General features: G+C 35.0%; 12 protein-coding genes across 12 annotated transcripts; 4 read left to right on the top strand and 8 right to left on the bottom strand.

Moving 5' to 3' along the window:
- Nucleotides 1-998: 998 nt before the first annotated feature.
- TPHA0O01720 (uncharacterized protein) lies at nucleotides 999-2858 on the top strand (the record flags this gene model as incomplete). The annotated part of the gene is made up of 1 exon (XM_003688525.1): nucleotides 999-2858. One exon carries the CDS (start codon nucleotides 999-1001, stop codon nucleotides 2856-2858), a length of 1860 nt encoding a protein of 619 aa, XP_003688573.1.
- A 517-nt stretch (nucleotides 2859-3375) lies between these two features.
- SHS1 (septin SHS1) lies at nucleotides 3376-5061 on the bottom strand (the record flags this gene model as incomplete). The annotated part of the gene is made up of 1 exon (XM_003688526.1): nucleotides 3376-5061. The coding sequence occupies one exon, from the start codon at nucleotides 5059-5061 to the stop codon at nucleotides 3376-3378; it is 1686 nt and encodes a 561-aa protein (XP_003688574.1).
- Nucleotides 5062-6912: 1851 nt separating this feature from the next.
- On the top strand, nucleotides 6913-7479 carry TPHA0O01740 (uncharacterized protein; the record flags this gene model as incomplete). Its single annotated transcript, XM_003688527.1, has 1 exon — nucleotides 6913-7479. One exon carries the CDS (start codon nucleotides 6913-6915, stop codon nucleotides 7477-7479), a length of 567 nt encoding a protein of 188 aa, XP_003688575.1.
- Nucleotides 7480-7643: 164 nt separating this feature from the next.
- SPS19 (2,4-dienoyl-CoA reductase (NADPH)) lies at nucleotides 7644-8591 on the bottom strand (the record flags this gene model as incomplete). The annotated part of the gene is made up of 1 exon (XM_003688528.1): nucleotides 7644-8591. The coding sequence occupies one exon, from the start codon at nucleotides 8589-8591 to the stop codon at nucleotides 7644-7646; it is 948 nt and encodes a 315-aa protein (XP_003688576.1).
- Nucleotides 8592-10873: 2282 nt separating this feature from the next.
- HO (Hop) lies at nucleotides 10874-12652 on the top strand (the record flags this gene model as incomplete). The annotated part of the gene is made up of 1 exon (XM_003688529.1): nucleotides 10874-12652. The coding sequence occupies one exon, from the start codon at nucleotides 10874-10876 to the stop codon at nucleotides 12650-12652; it is 1779 nt and encodes a 592-aa protein (XP_003688577.1).
- A 245-nt stretch (nucleotides 12653-12897) lies between these two features.
- On the bottom strand, nucleotides 12898-14739 carry TPHA0O01770 (uncharacterized protein; the record flags this gene model as incomplete). Its single annotated transcript, XM_003688530.1, has 1 exon — nucleotides 12898-14739. The coding sequence occupies one exon, from the start codon at nucleotides 14737-14739 to the stop codon at nucleotides 12898-12900; it is 1842 nt and encodes a 613-aa protein (XP_003688578.1).
- Nucleotides 14740-15379: 640 nt separating this feature from the next.
- Nucleotides 15380-16426, bottom strand: PTP1 (tyrosine protein phosphatase PTP1; the record flags this gene model as incomplete). The annotated part of the gene is made up of 1 exon (XM_003688531.1): nucleotides 15380-16426. One exon carries the CDS (start codon nucleotides 16424-16426, stop codon nucleotides 15380-15382), a length of 1047 nt encoding a protein of 348 aa, XP_003688579.1.
- Nucleotides 16427-16880: 454 nt separating this feature from the next.
- On the bottom strand, nucleotides 16881-17009 carry OST4 (olichyl-diphosphooligosaccharide--protein glycotransferase OST4; the record flags this gene model as incomplete). The annotated part of the gene is made up of 1 exon (XM_003688532.1): nucleotides 16881-17009. The coding sequence occupies one exon, from the start codon at nucleotides 17007-17009 to the stop codon at nucleotides 16881-16883; it is 129 nt and encodes a 42-aa protein (XP_003688580.1).
- An 810-nt stretch (nucleotides 17010-17819) lies between these two features.
- Nucleotides 17820-18467, top strand: RRG9 (mitochondrial ribosome assembly protein RRG9; the record flags this gene model as incomplete). The annotated part of the gene is made up of 1 exon (XM_003688533.1): nucleotides 17820-18467. The coding sequence occupies one exon, from the start codon at nucleotides 17820-17822 to the stop codon at nucleotides 18465-18467; it is 648 nt and encodes a 215-aa protein (XP_003688581.1).
- Nucleotides 18468-18660: 193 nt separating this feature from the next.
- Nucleotides 18661-19260, bottom strand: PEX17 (Pex17p; the record flags this gene model as incomplete). Its single annotated transcript, XM_003688534.1, has 1 exon — nucleotides 18661-19260. One exon carries the CDS (start codon nucleotides 19258-19260, stop codon nucleotides 18661-18663), a length of 600 nt encoding a protein of 199 aa, XP_003688582.1.
- Nucleotides 19261-19577: 317 nt separating this feature from the next.
- IES2 (Ies2p) lies at nucleotides 19578-20213 on the bottom strand (the record flags this gene model as incomplete). The annotated part of the gene is made up of 1 exon (XM_003688535.1): nucleotides 19578-20213. The coding sequence occupies one exon, from the start codon at nucleotides 20211-20213 to the stop codon at nucleotides 19578-19580; it is 636 nt and encodes a 211-aa protein (XP_003688583.1).
- A 910-nt stretch (nucleotides 20214-21123) lies between these two features.
- Nucleotides 21124-23151, bottom strand: RAP1 (DNA-binding transcription factor RAP1; the record flags this gene model as incomplete). Its single annotated transcript, XM_003688536.1, has 1 exon — nucleotides 21124-23151. One exon carries the CDS (start codon nucleotides 23149-23151, stop codon nucleotides 21124-21126), a length of 2028 nt encoding a protein of 675 aa, XP_003688584.1.
- Between the last annotated feature and the right edge of the window lie 91 nt (nucleotides 23152-23242).

The following is a 23242-nucleotide window of genomic DNA, read 5'->3' on the forward strand; positions in this document are numbered from 1 at the left end:
CCTTTACACAATGTAACCCAAAATAACACATTTTATAAACATTTAAATATCACAAAAGAAAGTAATTGTTATCTCATAAATGCAATAAATTAAATGAATGAGAAAATCTGTCATCTCTGTGACTAAAAAATATTTATTTACGATGTTGTTGTCCTTCTTGAATTTTCTTAAACCCATCCTTGTCTTAATAATAGAATATTCAACAACAACCATTTATATAGTAAGGAGTTTGCCTATCAAATTAAAAGTGTCACAAATTATAGTTAACTTCCACAGAAGAAAGTAATCGTGTCACCTCAAAAACGACAAATGATCATCTGACGTGTCATCTGTTCTGGGTCCCGTGTCTCTCATTCACACCACGTGACCCTCTCGCTCTTTTTTGTTGCTTTTTCCGGAAAAGGACGAAAAAAAAAAATCACCAGAAGAACAAAAAACGAAAAAGCCAAAACTCAATAAATAAACAACTAAAAGGAGCACTCTAAGTCAATTAAAAGTCGACATGTTTTAAGCAAATGCATTAACTTCCAGTACATTAGATGAACTAGAGTAGATTAGGACTCGGTTCAATTAAGTAATTAGAAGTTATCTTTTTGAGTAATCATTAAATTTCAAGGAATTGTTATTTCATCTTTTTCATTTTAATTTTGAAAAATAAATAACAAATAATAAGTTATAAAGATAAACACTAACTCGAGAATATTTTATTCCTATTATCGGTTGAGATCATTACGATATAAGCTTTTGGTTGTATAAGATTCAAGATTTAAAGGTGGAACATAGTTGAAACTAAGATTTTTTTTAAGAACACATTTACAGGCACATTTTATCGATTTTTTGCATTAATTAATTTTTGCATTTTTATTAAAGGTTTTAAAGACTTATAATCAACATAACATATAAATATCAAAAACATTACCTTGCATAAAGAAGAAAAAAATCATATACTCTACGATAGACGAAGAACATTTTAATCTTTAAGAAAAAAATATTATAAAATGCCACTGATACACGAAACTGAAACTTTAAATGACACATCAATGATGTTTCAAAATGAAAATAGAGGAGAATATCAAACAACAAATACATCCATCCCAGCGTTAGGCGATTTATCACCAAAACATAAACAAGCTTTAGGTCTTCATACTGTCAATGGTTCAAACTTTAAAGGCCAACAATCTCCATTGCAATTAACTTCAATGCTAAATTCCCTTACATTAAGTCAGGATAACCAAGCAGTTGCCAACATGCGTAACTATAATGGTCCATTTGTTCTAATCTTAAGGAATTTGCCAAATGAAATTAGTTTAAGAGAATGTCACGCTGTGTTTGCTTTAGCCCACAATATCTTAAGCATGGAACTTGTCAAATCTGAAAACTCAGAAAAAGATGAACCATTCCTTAAAGTCCAAATTGACTCATTGGTTAATGCAGCTAGTTATGCAATGATTTTAAGTTCAAAATCTGATATATTTGGTCCTGATTGTCCAATGAAGTCATACGTTGAATTATTTGACCAACCAACTAATCAGCAGGTGCCATATAATGAATTATCACAGCTCAACCAATCTTATAGATTAGGTTCTGATTTGAACAATTTGCATAATTTTAAGAATATCATTCCTTTGGCTGCTAATTCCAACATCCCAAGTGTTTTTGATGGTTCTACGTTACCAAAGAAATCGAGGTTCTCTTTCAGCGATAATTTTTCTAATGAATCTAATTTGGTAAACAACACTACCGAGAATCAACATGTCTCAACAGGTAATTCACTAAATCCACAAGGTTCTCAATCCATTCCTGGCCATCCTCAATCATTTCAAGAACTATCAGCAACCAGCTCCATGCAACAAGGTAATGTTGGAAAGTCTATTTTAATGATGGAATCTGATGACATTAATGATGCTATTTGGGGTTCTAATGGAATTACTTTCAACAATGCTACTACCGGGTCAAACTCCACCGTTCCAATGTTTGAATGGAATTCAGGAGGAAGCAGGAAACAAAATAATTTATTTGGATTCAGTCAACAAACTAATAACATGCCAAACCAATCAGTTCAAGGAAGTACTGCTCAGCTATCGAATATATCGAGTGATGGATATTTACCAGCAAATAATAACATTTCATCCTTCGGAATACCACCTTCAGTAAATTCTTCAACTCAGCAAATGTTATCTCCTTTGGATTCAACTTTGCCAGCCAATCAACATCATCCTAATATAAGTTCTCAATCTTCAACTTTTAACATTAATGATAAATTGAGTACTGATAGTCAAGCAGCCAAGAACCAATCTCAAACACCTCATAGGATGCAACCTATGAGAAACACCAGAAACTCACAAGAATCAATTGGCTTACAAAAGAATTCTTCAACTCCCTCACTATCATATAGCAATTTAGCCAATACTGGTGCCATATCGCAAGCTGACTTATCGTTGTTAGCCAAAGTTCCACCACCTGCCAATCCAGCTGATCAAAACCCACCATGTAACACTTTATATGTTGGTAACTTACCATCTGATGCTACTGAACAAGAATTAAGGCAACTATTTTCTGTACAACAAGGTTTCAGAAGACTGTCGTTTAGAAATAAAAACAACAACGGCAATGGTCACGGTCCAATCTGTTTTGTTGAATTTGATGATGTAAGTTTTGCCACAAGAGCTTTAGCGGAATTATATGGTAGCCAATTACCATCTGCTACTGTAAGCAATAAAGGTGGTATTAGATTAAGTTTTTCTAAAAACCCATTAGGAGTTAGAGGTCCCAACAACAGAAGGAATACTAGCACTCCAACATTAAATGGATCATCAAATTCTAATAATTATAGCTACATTGGCAATTACGGCAAATAGATTTCGCATTATATCAAGGGATTTAGTAACCTTCAATTTCGATATTTATTTCTACTTGTAATAGTAGCACATATTTTGGATTTAAAAATCGAAATATTTTTTTTTATCAACACATCCTCCAAGTCTTCAATACATTGCATTATAAAGAATAATTATACTAATCTATTAATTCAATTACACTGTCATTATTAAAATTTGCGCATATTATTAGCATTCATTTTTCTATGAACTTTTTTTTATTCTACTAATCACTACAAAAGAATTTATATACTAAAATTTTGGACCTTGTAGTTTATATACTTCTGTCACCTTATATATAAAATTCGACTTTTGTAAAGGTATTTTATAATAACATCTACTAATTTGTAAAGGTATTTTATAATAACATCTACTAATTTGTATATTTTTTATTCCCTAAAATTAATTTATATTTAACTGTTCATGATTAAGTAAAACTATCTAATCTTGTAAAAATCTCCTTAGAAAGAAATATACATAGACACACACATATAAATGTCTATTTTTGACCTGATACAATGGAGGCTAAGTCAGTAAGCGTTTCTTCTTTCTTCAACTGGCCAGTCCCGGCGAATGCAGAGCCTAAAGATGACTGGGAACTTTCTTTTCCCTGAGCTCTTTCTAAATGTTCTTGTCTTAATAATTTTTCCTTTAGCTTCAAGGTTTGTGCTTTTTTTTCTAAATCTTGAATTCTTTTCTGTAATTCTTTAGCAGATTGTGCCTCAAGCTCTTCTAATTTTTGTTGTCTAGCAATTATACGTTCATGCCTTAGAACATATGGAACAGTCTCTGACATATTTCTTAGCTTTGATTTTTCATTCATATCTGGGGAGGTCATATTTGGTGCTTCCTTTTTAATATTTTTGATTATTTCTTCATTATGATGTTTCAAAGTTTGCGACATTTGTTTAATTGGAGACTCTTCAATACTTTCACCAACGAATTTAGAAGCATTCGATTTATCATTTTCTGGTGTACTGTCCTGCTCAACCAAAGCCAACGTTTGCTGAGAAGCAAATTTACCAGTATTAACAAAAGAAGTGAAATTGCTTAAACTTGGAACTGTCGAATTTCTGTCAATAGGATTTCCAGAGTTAGCAGCGAAAGTTGATGGTTTTGAAGCATTGATTTGTGGACTTGCAACAGATGACAATTTTTCAGCACGATAGTTTTCGTAAAGTAGATTTTGTGTAGTATCTTTAAATTCTTGCAGATGAGAACCAAACAAGACGTTTTTAACAACTTCTAATTCAGAATTATTTCCCTTATCCTTGTTTTTATAACTGTCTATTATTACAGTACCCCATGGATATGACCTAATGTAATTACCATCCGAGTCCCTTACATCTGAGCAGATAATTGAGAAAGGTTGTAGGGAGGCAAGTATTTGATTCTCTTCAATAGTTTCTAAATCATCCTCATCCTCGTCAACTTTGAATTGATAAACTGGAATATTGAAGTAATCGATGTCCTTTAGTATATTTTTTTTAAAAGTTTTCATTTCTTCCTTAGTGAATGAGTCACCTTTGGCAATGACCGGTAAAACGTTTGCATAATTAGAAAGCCTTTTCATTAGTTCAATATCAAGTTCTTGCAAACCGTGACCTGTTGGTTCAATGAAATACACGATTACATGTACTCTTGTATCTTCAAACCTTGGGTTTCTTCTGATTCTAGTCTCTTCCGCTAAAACAATATCGAATTGTTGTTCTAAATAATTAGTCAATTCATCGAAACATAACGTATCATCTAAATTTTCACCAAGACCATGTGTATTCACTATATTTAATATGATAGTATCTTCGTCGTCATCAACAGCATTGCCAGCATCACTGCTAGTGTTAATGTCCACTGTAGTGGAGGTGATTGTGACGCCCGGCTCAAAGTTTGCCCTCTTTGCATCTAGATCAGACATGAATGTTGGTATACCATTTTTCGAATTGTAAGAAACCACTTTAGTTGGTTTGATGATTTTAATCCTTTCATTTTCTGGACCAACACTTGATCCTAAATCCGATTCTGCTGAAGTATTGTATTTATGGGTGAATATATTCGATTCCAACAAGTTGTTGGCAAACGTAGTCTTACCTAGACCGTCTCTACCACATAATAAAACTGAATATGCAATCCCACGCTTATTCTCCTTTTTTCTACGAGCCAATTTAGCACTGTCGAATTCACTCATTTTAACTGGATTGTTTTTACAGAGCAATTGCAACGAAAGGGATAAAAGAAGCTAAACGTACCAAAACTGGCATCAATATTGCTACATGGATATGAAATATAAGTATACCAATGCAAATACAATTTTATATAAACATATAATTGAAACATTACGCATTCGATGTTACGTCGATTTTTCAGTCTTGTGATCTCGAAATACTCGAGAAAAAGTGAAAATTTCCTAATTAGGAAACAACGGTCCTCGAGAACGAAAATGGAAAAAACAACATTCCAAATCACGTGAAAGTCACATGCACCGTAGACAATGATAGATAACCCTGATCCGGCACCTAGGGTTTCACCTGCAGCTAGGGTTTTTCAATTTTTCACCACAAACGAACAAGTAACGTGAGGTCATGCTCAGGAGGAGTGTTGGAACAAGATGGTTATTGTTTGGATAGCTATGCAACTGCAAGCACAGCACTACCTCAACAACAACAACTGCCCGTGTCGAGGACCACACACACACACACACACGCTAATGAAGAGACAAACAAACCACCAAACATAAACGTCTCAAGTTTCTTCCACGCTTGCCTCTGTGTGTATAAATTAAATGTAGTAGTGATAATCGTGTTTGGAGCTGTTGCTTCTTCCAAGCCACGCTCCCTCCCCCTCCCTCGTGTTCAGCAACAGCACCATGTGAACCTCACTCATTCATGGATTCAAGTAAGATCCAATTTCCCTCTTTCACTTCGCCTATAACAGCGAATTGAATCGAGTCAGTCGTACCGGTATCACGAAATACCTTCCCCTCTGCTGCTTCGTTATCATTATCATCTCACTTCAATTCATTTTCAACCAAAAAGTCGCTTCAATCTCTTTGTTTTACCCATCTAGCCATCTCTCTAAGAATCGGAATTCTGCTAACAACAGAAATTCTGTCTCCCACGAATGAATCCCTCAAGCCATCTCTTGCAACTTCTTGAAAAGAAACCTTGCGAAAACAACAACAACAAAGCAAAGAAAGCAGAGGTTGTTTTCGAGGCAACAATACTGTTTTAGGATATTAATTAGATCGAGGGATTAAATAATGCAACACATTGTTTGCATATTCTCTTTTGTCTTACCTTAAGCATGTGCACACTCACAATACAGATGAGTGTGCACATGTACAGGTTTTAGGAAATTATATGCAGCTGAGATTATTCGACTTAGCTTGGAAAGAATGAAAGGTTTACGTAGGATAAATCGTTTTTCTTTTATGGCATGTTCATATGAGAATTTCAATGGGTAAGTGCGTTGATTATAAAACACCTCTTTGGCTTACTGTCTGTTATCTTGTTGAAACGTAGACGCAAAGCTGTAAACAGTGTTGTGTTTTCCTTGCAGTAATGACTGCTCCCCACTTGCAACAACAACAACATACATACTTTAATCAGACGCAATTATTACTTCATTGCTTGCACATTCAGTATATGCATGAGATAATTAAGTTTAATATGATCAGTTTTAATATTACTAAATCCTGTTATTATTTTCTGATTGTTCGTTAAGGCATGACTATCGTTTCAGAATTAGCTAATATCCTTTGTTCTGCAATTTCAACCTTAGCAATGCAGAAACTCATTCATTAATACATTATTATCAAGTGTATGAATGAGTGACTTTTTATCACCTTACATCCATCCATCCATTCATGCATATGTATATAGATATACATACTCAGACACACACATATATATACATGATAAGCATACAAGCTTTCATTAACCCGATGTCTTTTGTATTCTCTTGCTCTTATTGACATGCATAATAATTCTGAAGTTGTGTGAATACAATATAGAATAACATTGAATAATTTAATAAGAGTATGGAGAGTATCTTTGATATAGGAAAACAGAATACCGATTATGCCGATTTATTCATCTTAGATAATATAAATACAAACACTGATATAGAAATAAAGGGGAGGAAGAGAAGATTCACATACTCAGATGCTGATGCTGACGTTTTATATACAGATCTAATCAATTTTAAGGATAGCGAAGGACTTGGAAATACGTCAAAGAGATTACATAAGTCATCGAAAAACGATAGAAGAAATAGAAAATCTAGAACTAAGAGTTCTAGTCATTATGATATGGATTATAGTAAAGGAAGCAATTCAACAATTGAATCAGAGTTGGAAATTCAACCAATCCCAACCCCAGTATCAATATCGTCACTATCAACCAATTCCTATCACCAGCAAGACCAAGATGAATTGGCAATCATTACTGAAAATTATTCAAAGATAATAGAAGAGAAGAATCAAAGAATATTAAATTTAGAGAAGAGTATCGATGAGATTTTGCATGAGAAGAAGTTTTTAAAACAATTACTTTTAGAAAACTTTGGTTACTTAAGGAGGACTTTAAATGAGTCGAGGGATCCATAAGAATACTTTTAGTATTATTGAATATTGGCATATTTTTTTAGGATTTACATAAAGTAATACGAATACATTATTATTACTATGAATAGATAGAAACATATACTTTCACTAAAGTGATGACAACACCTTCCTTTTTCTTGAGTAATGTAGCCAGTGAAGATAAGTATCTAAAGTTTGTGATCTAAATCTCTTGTTGGGAGCTTCATTTTCTCTTTCAACATATCAGGGTACATTTTGTCACCAAAGATCGTTCCTAGGTGCCACATACCGCCGTCTACGACTGTCACAGTTCCCGTAATATACGAAGCTGATGGTGAAAATAAAAATACAGTAGCTTCTGCAATGTCTTTTGTAGTACCTAATCTACCTAACGGAATTTTCCCTACCAGGGGATTGGTGGCTTTACCTCCATTAGATTTATTGTTTTCAAGATTCTCACGATGTTCTTTCAAAGTCAGTCTTTTAAAACCTTCTGTACCAGAAATTGCCCCTGGGGCAATACAATTAGATCTAATTCCTAACGGACCCCATTCAACGGCAATTGCCTGTGATAACGCATCGATACCTGCCTTTGCTGCACCAACATGTGACTGAAATGGAACGCCATAATAATGGAATGTAGCCGATACGAATATAATTGACCCCCGTGATTTATATAATTCATCGAATGTGGCTTTTATTGTGTTATAACTGCCAATTAAGTCAATATCAATTACTGTTTTGAATGCGTTTGCCGATAAATTCGTCAAATCGCAAATGAAATTTCCGGCAGCTCCACATATGACAAAATCAATCCTGCCATATACGCTGACCGTCTGTTTAACTGCACTTACCATCTGATCATAATTCCGTACATCTATATTACATAGTGATAACGCCTTTGAACCTGCTGCACCCTTTTCTGGATCTAATTGATTGAGCTCATCGCAAACCTCTGCTGTCTTTTGAGCATCTCTACCGACTATAGCAACTTTGCAACCCAGCAATATCAACGCCTCTGCCTGTACCCTGCAGATCGTACCTGCGCCACCTGTGATAAAAGCCACTTTGCCTTTAAATAGATCTGGTTTCCAGGAACTGCCGGTAACAAAACTGGGATTTAACGTGTTTACCATTGTTTTCTTTTTGAACTTTTTGAAAGAAAATAAATTGAAGTTATATTTCCTGACTTGTTTATTGCTATTTCCATAAACAAATTACGACATCCTAAAGAAAATAAATATTTAATTCTTATTTTAATGCCTTTTATATGTACCGGTTTTGAGGTGTCAGCGTACTCCACTTTTCCCTTAATTGTTTAATATGGCTGATCACCGGGGTCATCTCATTTTGGAGATTGTCTTATCTCCGCGGTAAAAAACAGATGCCACGGATCCACGGCACATGGGAGGAGGGTCATATATTGTCATGTGACCTGCTAATTATGATGATGTAAATGATTACATGCATATGAATTATGTTTTGGTAGCTTGGGTGCTTCTGTATATATAAATATATATACATATATGAAGCGTTGTGTGTTAGGAGTAACAATATTGTTACAGGTAACACGCCAAACTCATCAATTCGGTAACATTTATTGCCTCTCAGATATGCTTTTAATCTTTTCCCAAAGAGGCAATAACGGGCATAAAAAGTGTTACTCTAGCCACTTAAATCTTTACAAGAAAGAGAGCTACTTAAAGCGTGTACTGCCTATTAGCTCATACGAGGTCACTAAGGTGTGAATTTAAAGCGAGTCCATGAGCAACAGGTGAATGGTACTTGTAGTCGATCGATTGATTTAATGCCCAGATGTGGAAAAACAAGCATCACTCGTAGTTGGATAAACAACCGGCCTGTAAACATTCTTGTTAGATAACCAAGGATAGCGTAATTCTTTTCTTGATTGGGTAAAAAAACTCTCTGCAATTAATTATCTCCACTGCTTATCAAAACACTCTGCATAGAAGAAAGAAATACGCCCGTACACGCATTACCGACTTCTTCCAATTATTCAGATTAATAATTCAGACACATTGAACAGCATTAATTTTAACAGAGCAAGAAGCTACATCTGGGACGGCAAACGCTTAGCAAACATTATATGAGAATTCATAAATTTCTCACTACCTCAATTGGCACAACAGTTGCTACTGGAAAACATACCCTAATACCTAATAAGAAAAACCTCAATACCTTTTAACTGCATTCCATTCTTTGCACAGTTTTTTCTTAAAACTAACCTATGTTATATTTTGCATCAACTTTATTTGCTTTTTTTTCAATTCATTTTCTTCTTTATTTCCTTTTTGGGTAACGTTGTCGTTTGTAGCACAAAGAAGTAATTTGTAAGGTCGCAGGGAAAGAGCTGGGTGCGGCTGTTTCTGACATGTTAAAAATTACATCACAAAATTAGGAAGAAAAAGCAACGAATGAAAGGCCATTGTTTGTGCTAGTGAACTGTTAATTATTTGTTTTTTGTAATCTCAGCCTTTGTACAGAGATATCAAGTATAATGTTGATGTAATTTTTTACATGGATGAAATTTAACTAGGCACTCTTCAATAGAGGCATCACACCACAGTGAACTACAGAACTGATACTTAGATATCAAAGGAACTTGAAGAAATATAGTATACGAAATGCATGTTTGACTTAGTCTTTATTTTATTCCTTATTTTTGTTGGATCTTTGATCTTGATCAACCTTGCTATAAGGTTTTTTGCCCTAGTTTTCACTGCGAAGTAATGACAAGCATATGCAAAACAACAATTGCCCTAATGTGTTGTAATTGAATTGCATATTTGGATTAGAAGACAAAATATTAAATGAATCATTGGACGGTTGATCTCAAATGATATTTCCCGTTGATATTAAGATATCTAGGGAGGCATCGATCTAACACGACTCAGCTTCGTGTCTCGTAAAAGGAAACTTCTCTAATTACACTGTTTTTAGGACCTCATCGCAAAATACGTTTGATCTAACGATGTTATTGTCGCGATGGCACACATTATACAATATTTTTTAACGTATCTGGCATAAAACTTACAAAATCATCGTAACGAAAATGAAGAATACGCCAAATTTAAATATTAATTTATCATTCAAATTCACAAAAAAATACTTAGGAGACATTGAAATGATATTCATATTTTGATTTCCTATTATTGCAAATTAATTGAAAGTGCATGAATAGTGCCAGAATCCTCAAAAAATACCATCAATATTGATAATCACAGATATAAATATCTGGTCGAACTTGTCAATTCTGATCACAATGTTCCTAAATCCCATTCAAGTTTTTATTTTATTAATGTCCAGATTTTCCTGCTGCCAAAAGTACCAAAATAGCAATCGTAAGTGACCCAAATACTAACCCATAAATAAATATTACAATTTAACTTAAACAAACATGTTCGAAGACGGTACAAGAGTTATGATGGCGGATGGGAGATCAAAAGACATTTCCGAACTTCGTGCTAACGATTATTTAATGGCGGAGGACGGGGCGCCAGTAAAAGTGACCGGTGTCATAAAAGACTCTCAGAGTACATATGAAATTGTTCACAAGACTAAACATAGAGCGTTCGAAGGTGAAGCTGCAACAAATGATCCTTTAAGAAAAATTATTTATCAAAGATTAAGTTTCAATTGTACACTGACTCATGATCTGGTTTTAAGAACTCCTGCCAAGCCAATGATCGAGAATGACTTTACTAAAAATATTTACAGAGTTCGTTATAGGACATTAGATAAGGTAAATACCGACGATGGTAGAATTATTAATATACCAAAGCAACATAAAAAATATTTCAAAATGACTCCAGAAGGTAAAACTGACGCTGAAAATTTCAGAGATGAAATGGAAAGACAGTGCGGTGAATTCCTAAATTATAACCTTCAAGTCAGAGATCTAGACTTGATGATGCCACTACTACGTATCACAACATACCTCCGTTTTTCCCCATTAACATCTGGTAATGGTGTGTTATCTCAATTTCTAACTGGTACGAAACATCTAAACACCAAGGCCGTTCTACAGATGGCTTGGATGCTAGGTTTATGGATCGGTGATGGTACTACGAACGAGCCTCAAATAACAGTCGATAGTTTTGACACATCATTGATTGATGCATTAAATGAGAATAGTAAACCATGGGGTATATATCCAACATATAAAGATGAAGCTTTCGCTTCCAGATGTAAACATGTTTCTTTGCACTATGGCCAAGAAGCTGGTGAAAATAGAGTCTATAGAAACTTAAGAAAGAATAACCCATTTTGGAATGTAGTAACAAGTTTGAAATTTAAAAGGGACGGTGATGGTGGTAAGCAAATCCCTACTTTTATGTGGAGTGAAGATGAAGAGGTAAGGGAAGCATTTATGGCTGGATTAATTGATGCTGACGGGTATGTCTGCAAGTGGACTGAAAAGACAGGAAATCTCAAAGTTTCGATACAGACTATTTATCCTTCGATAATGAATGGTATTGTCCACATCAGTAGATCACTAGGAATTACAGCTACTGTGACTACACGCTCTTCAAAGACTATTACTATTCGTGGTCGCCAAGTTCAATGTCAATTTACATTTGATTGTAATATGTACGGCAGTGAAAGATTACAAAATATTCTATCATACTGTCACAGTGGACATAAGACTAGACCAGTGCCCTCTACAATAAGTAGAGATCCTGTATACTTTACTTTCCTCGACATCAAGAAAGGTATAAATGACGTCTACGGTCTAACTTTAGAAGAGGACAAAAATGTTCTGTTAGAAAATAAAACTGTTGTAACGATGTGCACTTCACAATGTAAGAATGAACATTTCAAGATAAAGCCTTCAAAGTATTTACAACATTGTATTGCTTGTCCCCATAAAGGCATTAAATACTTCTACAAAAATTGGTCAGGAACTGCAAAATTATGCGGGCGTTGTTGGCAACGTTACAAATTCAGCGGATACAGGTGCCTTAATTGTAACTTTGTTCCGGAAGCAAGAGAAGTAAAAATTGCCAAAGCTAAAGGTGAAGGTGTCGGTTTGACCCCAGAGGGTGTGCCAGTCAAAGGTTACTTTTGCCGAAGATGTAATGGTATACTCAAATATGACGGTGTCCGTGGACCTAAGAGAACTAAAGAGGAAACATCTAGGAAAGCCAAGGTCACCAGTGTTGGTAATATCCAATAAATTTCTAATGGAGAAACAATGTTAGTATTGCTAGATATTTTATTTGCCCTAATGGCAATGGACTTTTGTATTATATTTTAATGGACTTTTTTATTGTGACATCTCTCACATTTTCAAGACAATAGATTTATATATTCTTATAAGATTTCTTTTTAAAGCAGATTAATTATCACAATGAATGCTTATACTTATACATATTATATATATAGAGAAAAGAAAATATATATATTATATCATTTTATTTCTTAACGGGTGGACATAGCCTTAGTGACAACTCTCTTTAAACCAACTTCAGCCTTTCTTAAGTCATCAGTGGAAGAGTCTTCAATAGCTAGAGCAGCCATGGCTTCGGATAAAGCGTTTTCGATCTTAACCTTAGAACCTCTCTTTAATTTAGCAGATAAAGCTGGGTCAGTGACAGTTTGTTCGATAGAAGCAACGTAAGATTCTAATCTTTGTCTAGCTTCGTGTCTCTTGGCGAAAGCTTCGTCAGCAGCCTTGAATTCTTCGGCTTGGTTGACCATCTTTTCGATATCTTCGGTGGATAATCTACCAACAGCGTTGGAGATAGTAATGTTAGAGGACTTACCGGTGGATTTTTCAACGGCAGTAACCTTTAAGATACCATTAGCATCGACTTCGAAAATAGCTTCTAAGACTGGTTCACCAGCTGGCATTGGTGGAACACCCTTTAAGTCGAATTCACCTAATAAAGTGTTTTCCTTACAGTTAACACGTTCACCTTGGTAAACTGGGAATTGGACAGTAGTTTGGTTGTCACCAGCGGTAGTGAAAGTTCTTCTCTTGATGGTTGGGACAGTGGTGTTTCTTGGAACAACAATACCGAAGATGTCACCTTGCATACCAACACCTAAGGATAATGGAGCAACATCTAATAACAATAAGTCCTTGGTTTCATCAGAAGTAGATTGACCAGTTAAGATAGCACCTTGAACAGCAGCACCGTAAGCAACAGCTTCATCTGGATTAATAGATTTTTCTAATTGTTTACCGTCAAAGAAGTCAGATAATAACTTTTGGACCTTTGGAATTCTGGTAGAACCACCGACTAAGACAACTTCGTCAATTTGGGACTTCGCGATCTTGGCGTCCTTTAAGACCTGTTCAACTGGGGTTAAAGTGGACTTGAATAAAGCGGCGTTTAAGTCTTCGAATCTAGCTCTGGTTAAAGAAGCTTCGAAATCTTCACCGTCGAATAAGGAGTCGACTTCAACAGTAGTTTGGGTGACAGAGGATAAAGTTCTCTTAGCTCTTTCAGCAGCAGTTCTCAATCTTCTTAAAGCTCTGGCGTCGTTAGAGATGTCAGAACCGGTCTTCTTCTTGAATTCAGCCTTGAAATGTTCTAATAAGTTTGTGTCGAAATCTTGACCACCTAAATGGGTGTTACCGGAGGTAGACTTAACAGTGAAGACACCACCAGCGATGTGTAATAAGGAAACGTCGAAAGTACCACCACCTAAATCGAAGATTAAGACGTGTCTTTCCTTTTCGGACTTACCAGCACCTAAACCGTAAGCAATAGCAGCGGCAGTTGGTTCATTGATAATTCTTAAGACGTTCAAACCAGAAATGGCACCGGCGTCCTTGGTAGCTTGTCTTTGAGCATCGTTGAAATAAGCTGGGACAGTGATGACAGCCTTTTCGACCTTCTTACCGATCTTAGCTTCAGCGATTTCCTTCATCTTGGTTAAAACCATAGAAGAGATTTCTTGTGGAGAGAAAGTCTTGTTTTCACCCAAGTATTCAACTTCGATCATTGGAGCGCCTTGGACGTCAATGACCTTGAATGGCCAAGTCTTCATATCTTCTTGGACAGCCTCCTCGTCGAATCTTCTACCGATCAAACGCTTAGCATCGAAGACAGTGTTCTTTGGGTTCAAAGCAGCTTGATTCTTAGCAGCATCACCAATCAATCTCTCTTCTGGAGTGAAAGCAACGAACGATGGGGTAACTCTGTTACCCTGTTCGTTGGCAATAATCTCAACAGAAGATTCGTAAGTAGCAACACATGAGTAGGTAGTACCTAAATCGATACCAATAGCACCTTGGAAAACACCTTCAGCCATTTTATAAAGAAAATTGATAGATTCAATGGATGGTTTTTTCTGTTCTATGAAGAAGTATAAGAGATCCAACTGAAAAGAAAAACCTGTGAAAACTAAAGAAGCCTTTAATGTTAGAAGTTAATATAGCCAGAACAAAAGAATTCATAAAACAAGTGGAACGATATGTATGTTAGCAATTAAAAAACAATAGACTTTAATTTATATATTATATATCAATCTGTTACTCACTTCTATATATATACCTGTAACTTCATTGAAAGAAAAGTTTCAATCGATGAGCATCGACTTCAATTTTTTTCAAATTTTCAAAAAATTTTTCACTTTTTCGAAAATTTGTGTGTGCATTATTTTTTGCGATGTGCGGCCGTTGCTGTGCGCTGAGCGCCCACAAGCACGCAAAACTTCATTGTCTCTTGTGGGATTGCGTGATTGTGTGAGTTGGCCCGGGGTGCTCGGCACCAAAAACTGCGCAAAACAGAAAACAGAAAAAGAAACGACGGGAACCCTGCCTCGCTTCATACGAATGTGCGGGTAAACTGGGAAGTGCAGTCACGTGCTACGGGCGGTCACGTGGGAGGGAGGGGAGGTATGGGGCCACCCGCGGACCAGATGATATCCGTAAATGGTGACGGTGCCGCGGTCAGTGCGGCGGGTGCTGGTACATGTACTTGGCCGCATGGTATATAAACTTGTACTGGTCAGACATCTGCACCATCTTCAATCGCTGAGCACGCAACTGCAACACAATTTGCTCAATCAAGTCGTGATCGTACCCTTTGTCGGGATGCAAAGGAGACCCGACCATCTGGCCTCCAGAGCTCATCTTCTGCTCCGCGTCAATCTTGAAGTCCTCGGTATCGTGCAACATATGATCCAGCGCAATGAACGTGCCGCTTCTACCGACGCCGGCGGAGCAATGCACAATTATGGGGTTCCCGGCCTTGTTCAAGCTATGCGAGTGCTGGCATAACTTCATGATAGGAATCACCTCCTCAGGCTTGCTCATATCTCTCCACTGGTCAAAGTAAAAATGATGCACTGTCTTCGCAGGCCCTAGTTCCTCGCCAGACTCATCCACCGGAACCAGTCGCATCGTAGTTAAGGTATAACAATCGTCATATCTCCTGCTATTGGCATACTCAATCTTTAAGGCATGTTCAAACTCACTCACATCATCCTCACCGGGGTCTTGCACTTTCTCAGCGATTCTAATCGAGTCCGACGAACCACCTCTTGGCCAATACTGGTAACATTTCTCCCTATTGTACTCAACAAGCGGGGTCACCATAACAATAACAACACTGTCGTTACTATCATTCTCGCTGTAATTCTGATAGCACATCTGCCAGAATTGGTCCCAAGTTCTTTCTGTTGGACCTTGTGTGGCAATGTAAAAACCAGGTTTCATTGTTTGACCTGACACATTCACTTTCACATATGATGCGTTCATATAATCGTTGCCATTATAAACATTCAGCTTCACCCTGTTCTTCTCGTATGGCATAATGTTCACATATCTGTTTCTGTATCTATTGGAGTCATCGATGCTGACTCCAAATGTCCACTTGGAATTTGAGGGATCCATCGTTGCATCACGAATGCGGGCATCTTCCTGGTGTTGTATAAACCTAAACTTGTTCTCAAGCTCCCTATCTGACTGCTTCAAATATTTTGGAAGAGATACCATCTTGGCTTTTCTATGACCTTTTTTTCCGCCTTGTTTTATCAATATCTAATTCTAATCAACTACTCGACCTTAATTAAACTACTTTGTGAGCTACAATCTACCTCCAGTGCAAGCTCTAATCCTATTGGCACAGGTATAGTTCTGATATCTTATGTCTGTAAAAAGTTATGCACACATATCCCTCCTATCAAGCTCTTTTAAAAGTGCTAGTTGAAAAAAGTTTCATGAACTTTTTCAATTGGAATCTCTCATACTCAAAGTTATATAAATCAATTATATGACAATTACAGGACATAGAAATCCTAACATACCATTGTTAATCAGTCGTATCTTATTATATACATACATTATAGAACTTTACCTATATCATTATGCTAAAGAGCCTCCATATCTTGATACGTATCTGTCTTTAGAATTATATATATACGTAGCAAACGCAAAATCGCTGTATTGCTTACTCTTCTTTGGTTTCCTCAGGCTCTTGGTCAGTACTAGAACTGATAGTGTGGTACACTATGATAAGAAACATCATGATGGCACCAAATATCAGCACCAAACGGTTCAATTGTTCATCTGTAATCATGTTGAAAACCTTCCCTTGCTATAGATCTTTCGGTTTCTGCTTACTAGATCACTCAAGCTCATCAATTCGTAATTACAACACTCTCAGCAAAGCAGTGTATATATAAATACACTACGCCCTTATATGAACAAAAAACTTATTCAAATCATCTTAGTCTTTTACACCAGATCGTGTTCTTCAGTTCTTACAGATGCACAGATTCCATTTCGTCGCTTTTCTCAAATGGCTCAAAGTTGCTAAACTATGTAAAAAGACACAAATTAATGAACTGTTGGAGGGCTATATTGATGTTTATTCTGTTAAAATATTAAAGGAAACCTATGATGACTACACCTGATTTAGATTCATTGGAATGTGTCTATTTCTTCTTACTGGGAAGGTCTAATGCAGAAGTTTAAAATTTATTTACATTTCCCAGTTCGTTCTACTATTGCAAAATACATAATGATCCAATCATAACTGGTGACTACATATACATATTATAAAATTTTCTTAGATCATTTTAAATACCTATTGTTGCAACTAAATATTTTCTTATCCCTTTAAAAATCCCTCTGAAGAACATTCCATTACTGTCATCTCAGTATAATTTTTGGTCAAGAAGCCTCTCTTCCGCTTAAGCTGCAAAATATCATCATTTTTCATCAAACATTTTCTAATGAGATTAGTTATTTAAAGAGATGTTTTAAAGTATGAACCTTGAATTATATATCAAGAGTAGTCAAATCTTTGAAGTGGTCTGCTTAAACTGTAGTGATTCAATATATGCATATAGCAGTTTTTTAGAAGCGTTTGCAGGTTCCAAGTATCATGCATATTCAATTCTTTAAACGGTATTTCCATCTGCAATTGTTTAGTGGGTCATTATTAAATAGAAAAACTGTGAATGGTGCTATCAAACATATAAACAATTCTAGTTTGACTAAGAAAGAGATAAACTTAGGTCTAAGTAAAGAAGCTTACGATACCTTACCTGAGTGGAAGAAACAAAACATAGCATTAAAAAAGAAATTCAATGGAGAACGATGGAATCCATTGAAAAAATTATCGAGACTAGAAATGAATAATGTCAAATTATTGAAGTCTAACTTTCCTGATATGACAGCTACTCAACTGGCGAACCAGTTTAAAGTCTCTCCAGAGACTATTAGGAGAATTTTAAAGTCAAAATGGACACCAAACGAAGACGAGATAGTTAAACTAGAAGAGAGATGGAAGAGAAGAGGTGAAAAGATTAATGAAATGTATAAAGAAAATCTGAAAGTGGGTCAAGGACCTAGGCCAGATTTAATAGCATCAAATAAAATCATTATTGGACTGTCAAGGAATGTCGATACCTATCGAGTGACAAGATCCCAAAAGCAATATAATAAATTCCCGAACCCAAAGACCAAACAAAACAATAAGCAATCTCATAATAAAAATAAACTGTTTTTATTACAAGGCAAAAATGAATAGTGATTCAACTGTTGATATTCACGAAACTATACATATAGTTGCCTATTTTAATATAAATATTACATTGCATGGATATAACTTAATTTTAAAGAAGCTAATCCCCAAAACATATATACTATCATGATAAATTTAAATAAGTAAATAATACACACCTGTAAATATAGTATTAAATCCATTAAATTTAACTTTCAGTTCATGGAATCCTGCCATTCACATACCAGCCTTTAATGTCTCTGATGCATTCTAGAACTTTAGTTTTGGAAGTAAGTTTCTTCTCACTTTCAAGAACATCGTCTATGTCTTTCCAGCTCTCCTTGATCTCTTGAAGAGTCTCCTCATTACTTCGCAATTGTATACCGTCACTACCATTTTCCATATCTAAGGTCAATGTAAAATCTTCAAGTTTTATATTTATTTGTTCCACTGTTGGTACACTATAAGCTCCTCTAGAGATAAAATCTTTTGAAGTCTGAGTGCATCTATCAACAGTTTTATTTGTTTCGTTAAAACCTATTGCAGAAATTAATCTGTATTCATCTAGTTTCCCCTTCAAATCCGCAACTAATTTACGTAACGTTATCAACGTCGTACCAGATAATTGAATTCTCTGTCTAAATTGTTCATTTAGAAGTGGCCTTATTATATACTCTAAGGTGAGATATGCTATAGATATAAACAGAGCTGCATTGTTACCCAATGATCTTAAACTATCTACGATATTTGATGATTTTCCCTTAAAAGTACGTATATTGACTTGGTCGATCGTGGGAAATTTATTTTGTTTTATAGCCATTTTGATAATACTAGTATCCACTATAATGTTTAATCGGTCCTCATAGAACCTTAACACATTATGTTAATATTCCAAGAAAACATTCTTTTTAGTCTTACAATTTGTATTTTACAATATATATCATTAACAATTATATCGCGACAGCTAAAAAGCACCATACGATATCTTTAATAAATATCATCAAGCAGTTCTAATAGTGAATTCAAAGGCGACAAGTTTAAAGGTCCATACAAACAGTTAATAAGGGATCTTGCTTCGATAGTTTCATAAGTCTTTTATTATGGATGCAGTTGACGATGATATATGTTTATATATAACTAATATGTACAGTATAAATCGGTTTCGGCCTTCCTTAGTGTCCTTATCATACCGGGAGAGGAATATGGTCTTCTTGGCTTGATGTAGCTTAATGATTCATCAGTCCCATCTTTTGAGTTTTCATCATCATTTGGTAAGTGACTTCTGGATTTAGCAGCACGTCTTTTCAATAGTTTGTCTAAAACTTCTCTTTTTTCTTCTTCTGATCTCTTTTCACTCAAATTCTTACGTTTTCTTGCATTTTCAGCTCTACGTAATTGTATTTCTTCCTCTGTAAGCTTTTTTCTTGAGCTCCCATCACTGAGTAAGTTTAATAACATTTTACTACCACCAGTTTTCCTGACAGTCTCTAATGTGGTCTCTCTCGAGCCATCAGTGTCGTTTTCCAATCCACTAGGTGTCTCAACCTCAGTTTGACCATCCTTTCCTTCTTCTTGTTCTTGCTCTTCATCTTGCTCTTCCTCATCTTGTTCTTCATCTTGCTCTTCCTCTTCTTGTTCTTCTTGTTGTTCAAAATCCTCTGAATCTCCTTCGTCTTCCTCATCATCGTCAACAACCTTTATTGATTGGTTTCTTGACGTTGAAGATAGTCGGTTTTTAGTGGTTTCTTCTTCTTCTTCTTCTTCTTCTTCCATCTCATTCTCTTCATCTAAACTTGAATGGAGTCTCTTACTAACCCTAGTTGGTTCAGATTGTGATACAGTCTTGGATTTAACGCTTGTCTTGGTTTTTTCACAGGACCATCTTCTATATAATCATCATCATCATTATACTCTTCATCTTCCTCGAAACCATCTGAAATTTCAAATTCTTCAGAATCAGCATAAGCATCAGACACATCAGCGCTTGAATTTTTCTTAGTTGCCATTATGTGCTTTATTATATCTTTATTTAAGTTGAAACAAAATCTCAAAACAGTATACACCTATATTCCTGTAATTATTATAGCACCAATACGTTTTTTTAAACAATCAGGGACATGCAAAACCGTAAATAATGTGGTTTAGAAGTATCGACTTTGTTTTATTCTAGATTTTCTTTTTTGGGCTTTTTCATTTTCTAGAATATCACTTAACGACATCTGTAAAAAAAAGGTTATATAGGTCAAGTTGAATAAAATTAAAAAGAAGTGAATAATGAAGTGCAAAATAAACAAACTCATAGTACGATTACGTGAGTAAGGAAGAATATAAATAGTTATAAATCTTGATAAATAAACAAAGTTATTTTAAACATATTTAAAAATACATAGAAAGTCAAAAACTGAAATATGTCATGTGGTTCGAATGTTGAAACTTCAATATAAAATCAATCGAGCACAATCTATTCTTATTAAAGTCACATTTTTGATTAAAACTTTTAAACAGAATTTAGTCATAGGTCTCTTGATATTTATGTGTCGCAATATCTTTTTAATAAAATTACAATAATACAATTTCTTTTTTTTGGAATCAAATTGAACGAATATCATGCTCAGCAGAGCATTATGAACAGTGAAAGTGAAAAAAAACAAAGCACAGATGACTTATTATTATTTTGAGAGACTTAAATTAAGTCTCTCTCAACAAATCTTTTTCTCATTTCTATTCTACCTTTACCATGCTTCTGAATTAAAATGTCAATTTCTTGAGGTTTATTATTTTTTAACATTATATCATCTTCTGGAGTCCAGATACCAGGAACATTAGTAGGTGGATTAGCATTTTCTTTAAACATATGCAGAAAGTAACGAGGAAATATCATCAAATCACCCGAAAGAGCAGTTAATACGCTAGTACTAAATGTTTTACGTACGCCTACTTCATCACATAAATCTTGTACTAATTTCTCGGCTTGAGAAGGTTCATAGTCTCTTGATATAATTTCTTGTATTTTGTCGACAAATACTTTTACACTACCCATGCGGAAAAACTCTGGTAAGAATAAATCAACACTTGCAATTGCAGGAGGAAATTCCATTACATCAATTTCAAGGTTATCATATTGATTTTCTTCGTTTGCAAAGTCTTGACGGATTGCTTCTGCTATGTCTTGTGGGTATTCAAAGTTTTGTTGGTTTTGTTGACTCTCAATATCGTTTTTGATAGTAGATATAAACTTCATTGTAGTTTCATCCAACAATTCATTTTCAGGAATTGTGTAACCAACATGTGCACTTGCAGCAGCAGCAGCCGCAGCAGCCGCATTACGAACTTCGTTAATATTAAGTTTTGCTCTCTTATTAACCGAATTGTAATTGCCAGGTGTTGGTGGACCAACTCTAACTGCTCTATTTGTAAAATTTCTCATTGGTTCAGGTTCTTTACCCTTTGCTTTCTCAGAATCATAATACTCGATATATGCGTCGATACCATATGGTAATATAAATTTTCTGAATCTATCTCTCCATGCATTTTCTGTATGTGATGTATTCTTTTCTGAGAAAGATTTAAAGAATTCTCTAGCTAATGGTCCTGTTCTATCTAAAACTTTAAATGAATCGAAAGAAGGTTCAGTTCCTGGCACATGATTTGGTGCCATGGTTACTTTCCTTTTAGCCACCATAACTGGACTATCATCTGCCATAATCAACGAACTACCACTGTCTGGATCAACTTGATACAAATCTTTGTAAAATTGTTTTTTAATAGCGATTGCCAGAGTATAATCTTCTTGCGCAGTAAATTTCTTTTTCAAAGATGGTGGAAGTACTTTGGTTTTAATTAAGTCACCATTTTCATCTCTTACTAATCTGCCATTGCTATCAACTTGGTAAACAAATTCAAGTCTTTTTGACAAGTAGACTCTGTATCGATGCCTAACAGAATTACCTGTATGGTTTGGTAGGTAATTCGAAATTTCGTCAAACAGTGTATGTGTTGTTCTTCTGGTTGGATTCTTTTTAACAACATCTAAAATAAATTCATCCTCTTCTTCAGTGAAAGAAGCTTTATTATAAGATACTGTAGGAGATTTATTTTTTTGACTTCTTCTATTTTTTTTATTTTTTTCCTTTGAATTGTTCAATTGTAATGGGGTAGTATTCTCAGCAGTCATTGACTGCAATTGAATATTTCCAACTAGTTCACTATCAATGGAGTCTGTTTTATCATTCTTGTCATTTTTAGCTTCAGCTTCATTAGCATTAGTATTTTGTTCACCTTTTTTGAAGTCATCATATGGTACCAAATAGTCATGAGCTTCTAATAAAGTGTTATTTTGACAACATGCTTTAATGTATGTTGCTGTAACAGTATTCAAATTTGTTGAATTATATGGAGAAACAACATAAAATTTTGATCGTTGTTCTCCTGTCATTGAAGTACTATCTGGTAATTCATCTAGAATAGTTCCTTCATGTGATAAAGCCAGCCTTGTTAGACTATTGATATCACTTTTCTTTCCATAAGCGTCTGGTTTGGTATTAATGAAAAATGAATAACCTTTAAATAAACTATGATTTTCATTAGGTGCTTTTGAATTTAGTTGATCTTCAGAAAGTTCAGCCTTTTGATGTCTTTTATCATTATGCGATGATTCTTTTGCATCTACATACTCATCAGGAGCAGTGTCAAAATCATTCACGGATGACATAGTATATGTTTGATTTTTTTTGACTTGATTTCAAAACACTACCAAATATGGTCTCTTTATTTCTTCTATATTTTTTTTCTTGTTGTGATAG

The sequence above is a fragment of the Tetrapisispora phaffii genome, chromosome 15, assembly GCF_000236905.1.
Source record: "Tetrapisispora phaffii CBS 4417 chromosome 15, complete genome".
In the NCBI taxonomy this organism is placed as follows: Eukaryota; Fungi; Ascomycota; class Saccharomycetes; order Saccharomycetales; family Saccharomycetaceae; genus Tetrapisispora; species Tetrapisispora phaffii.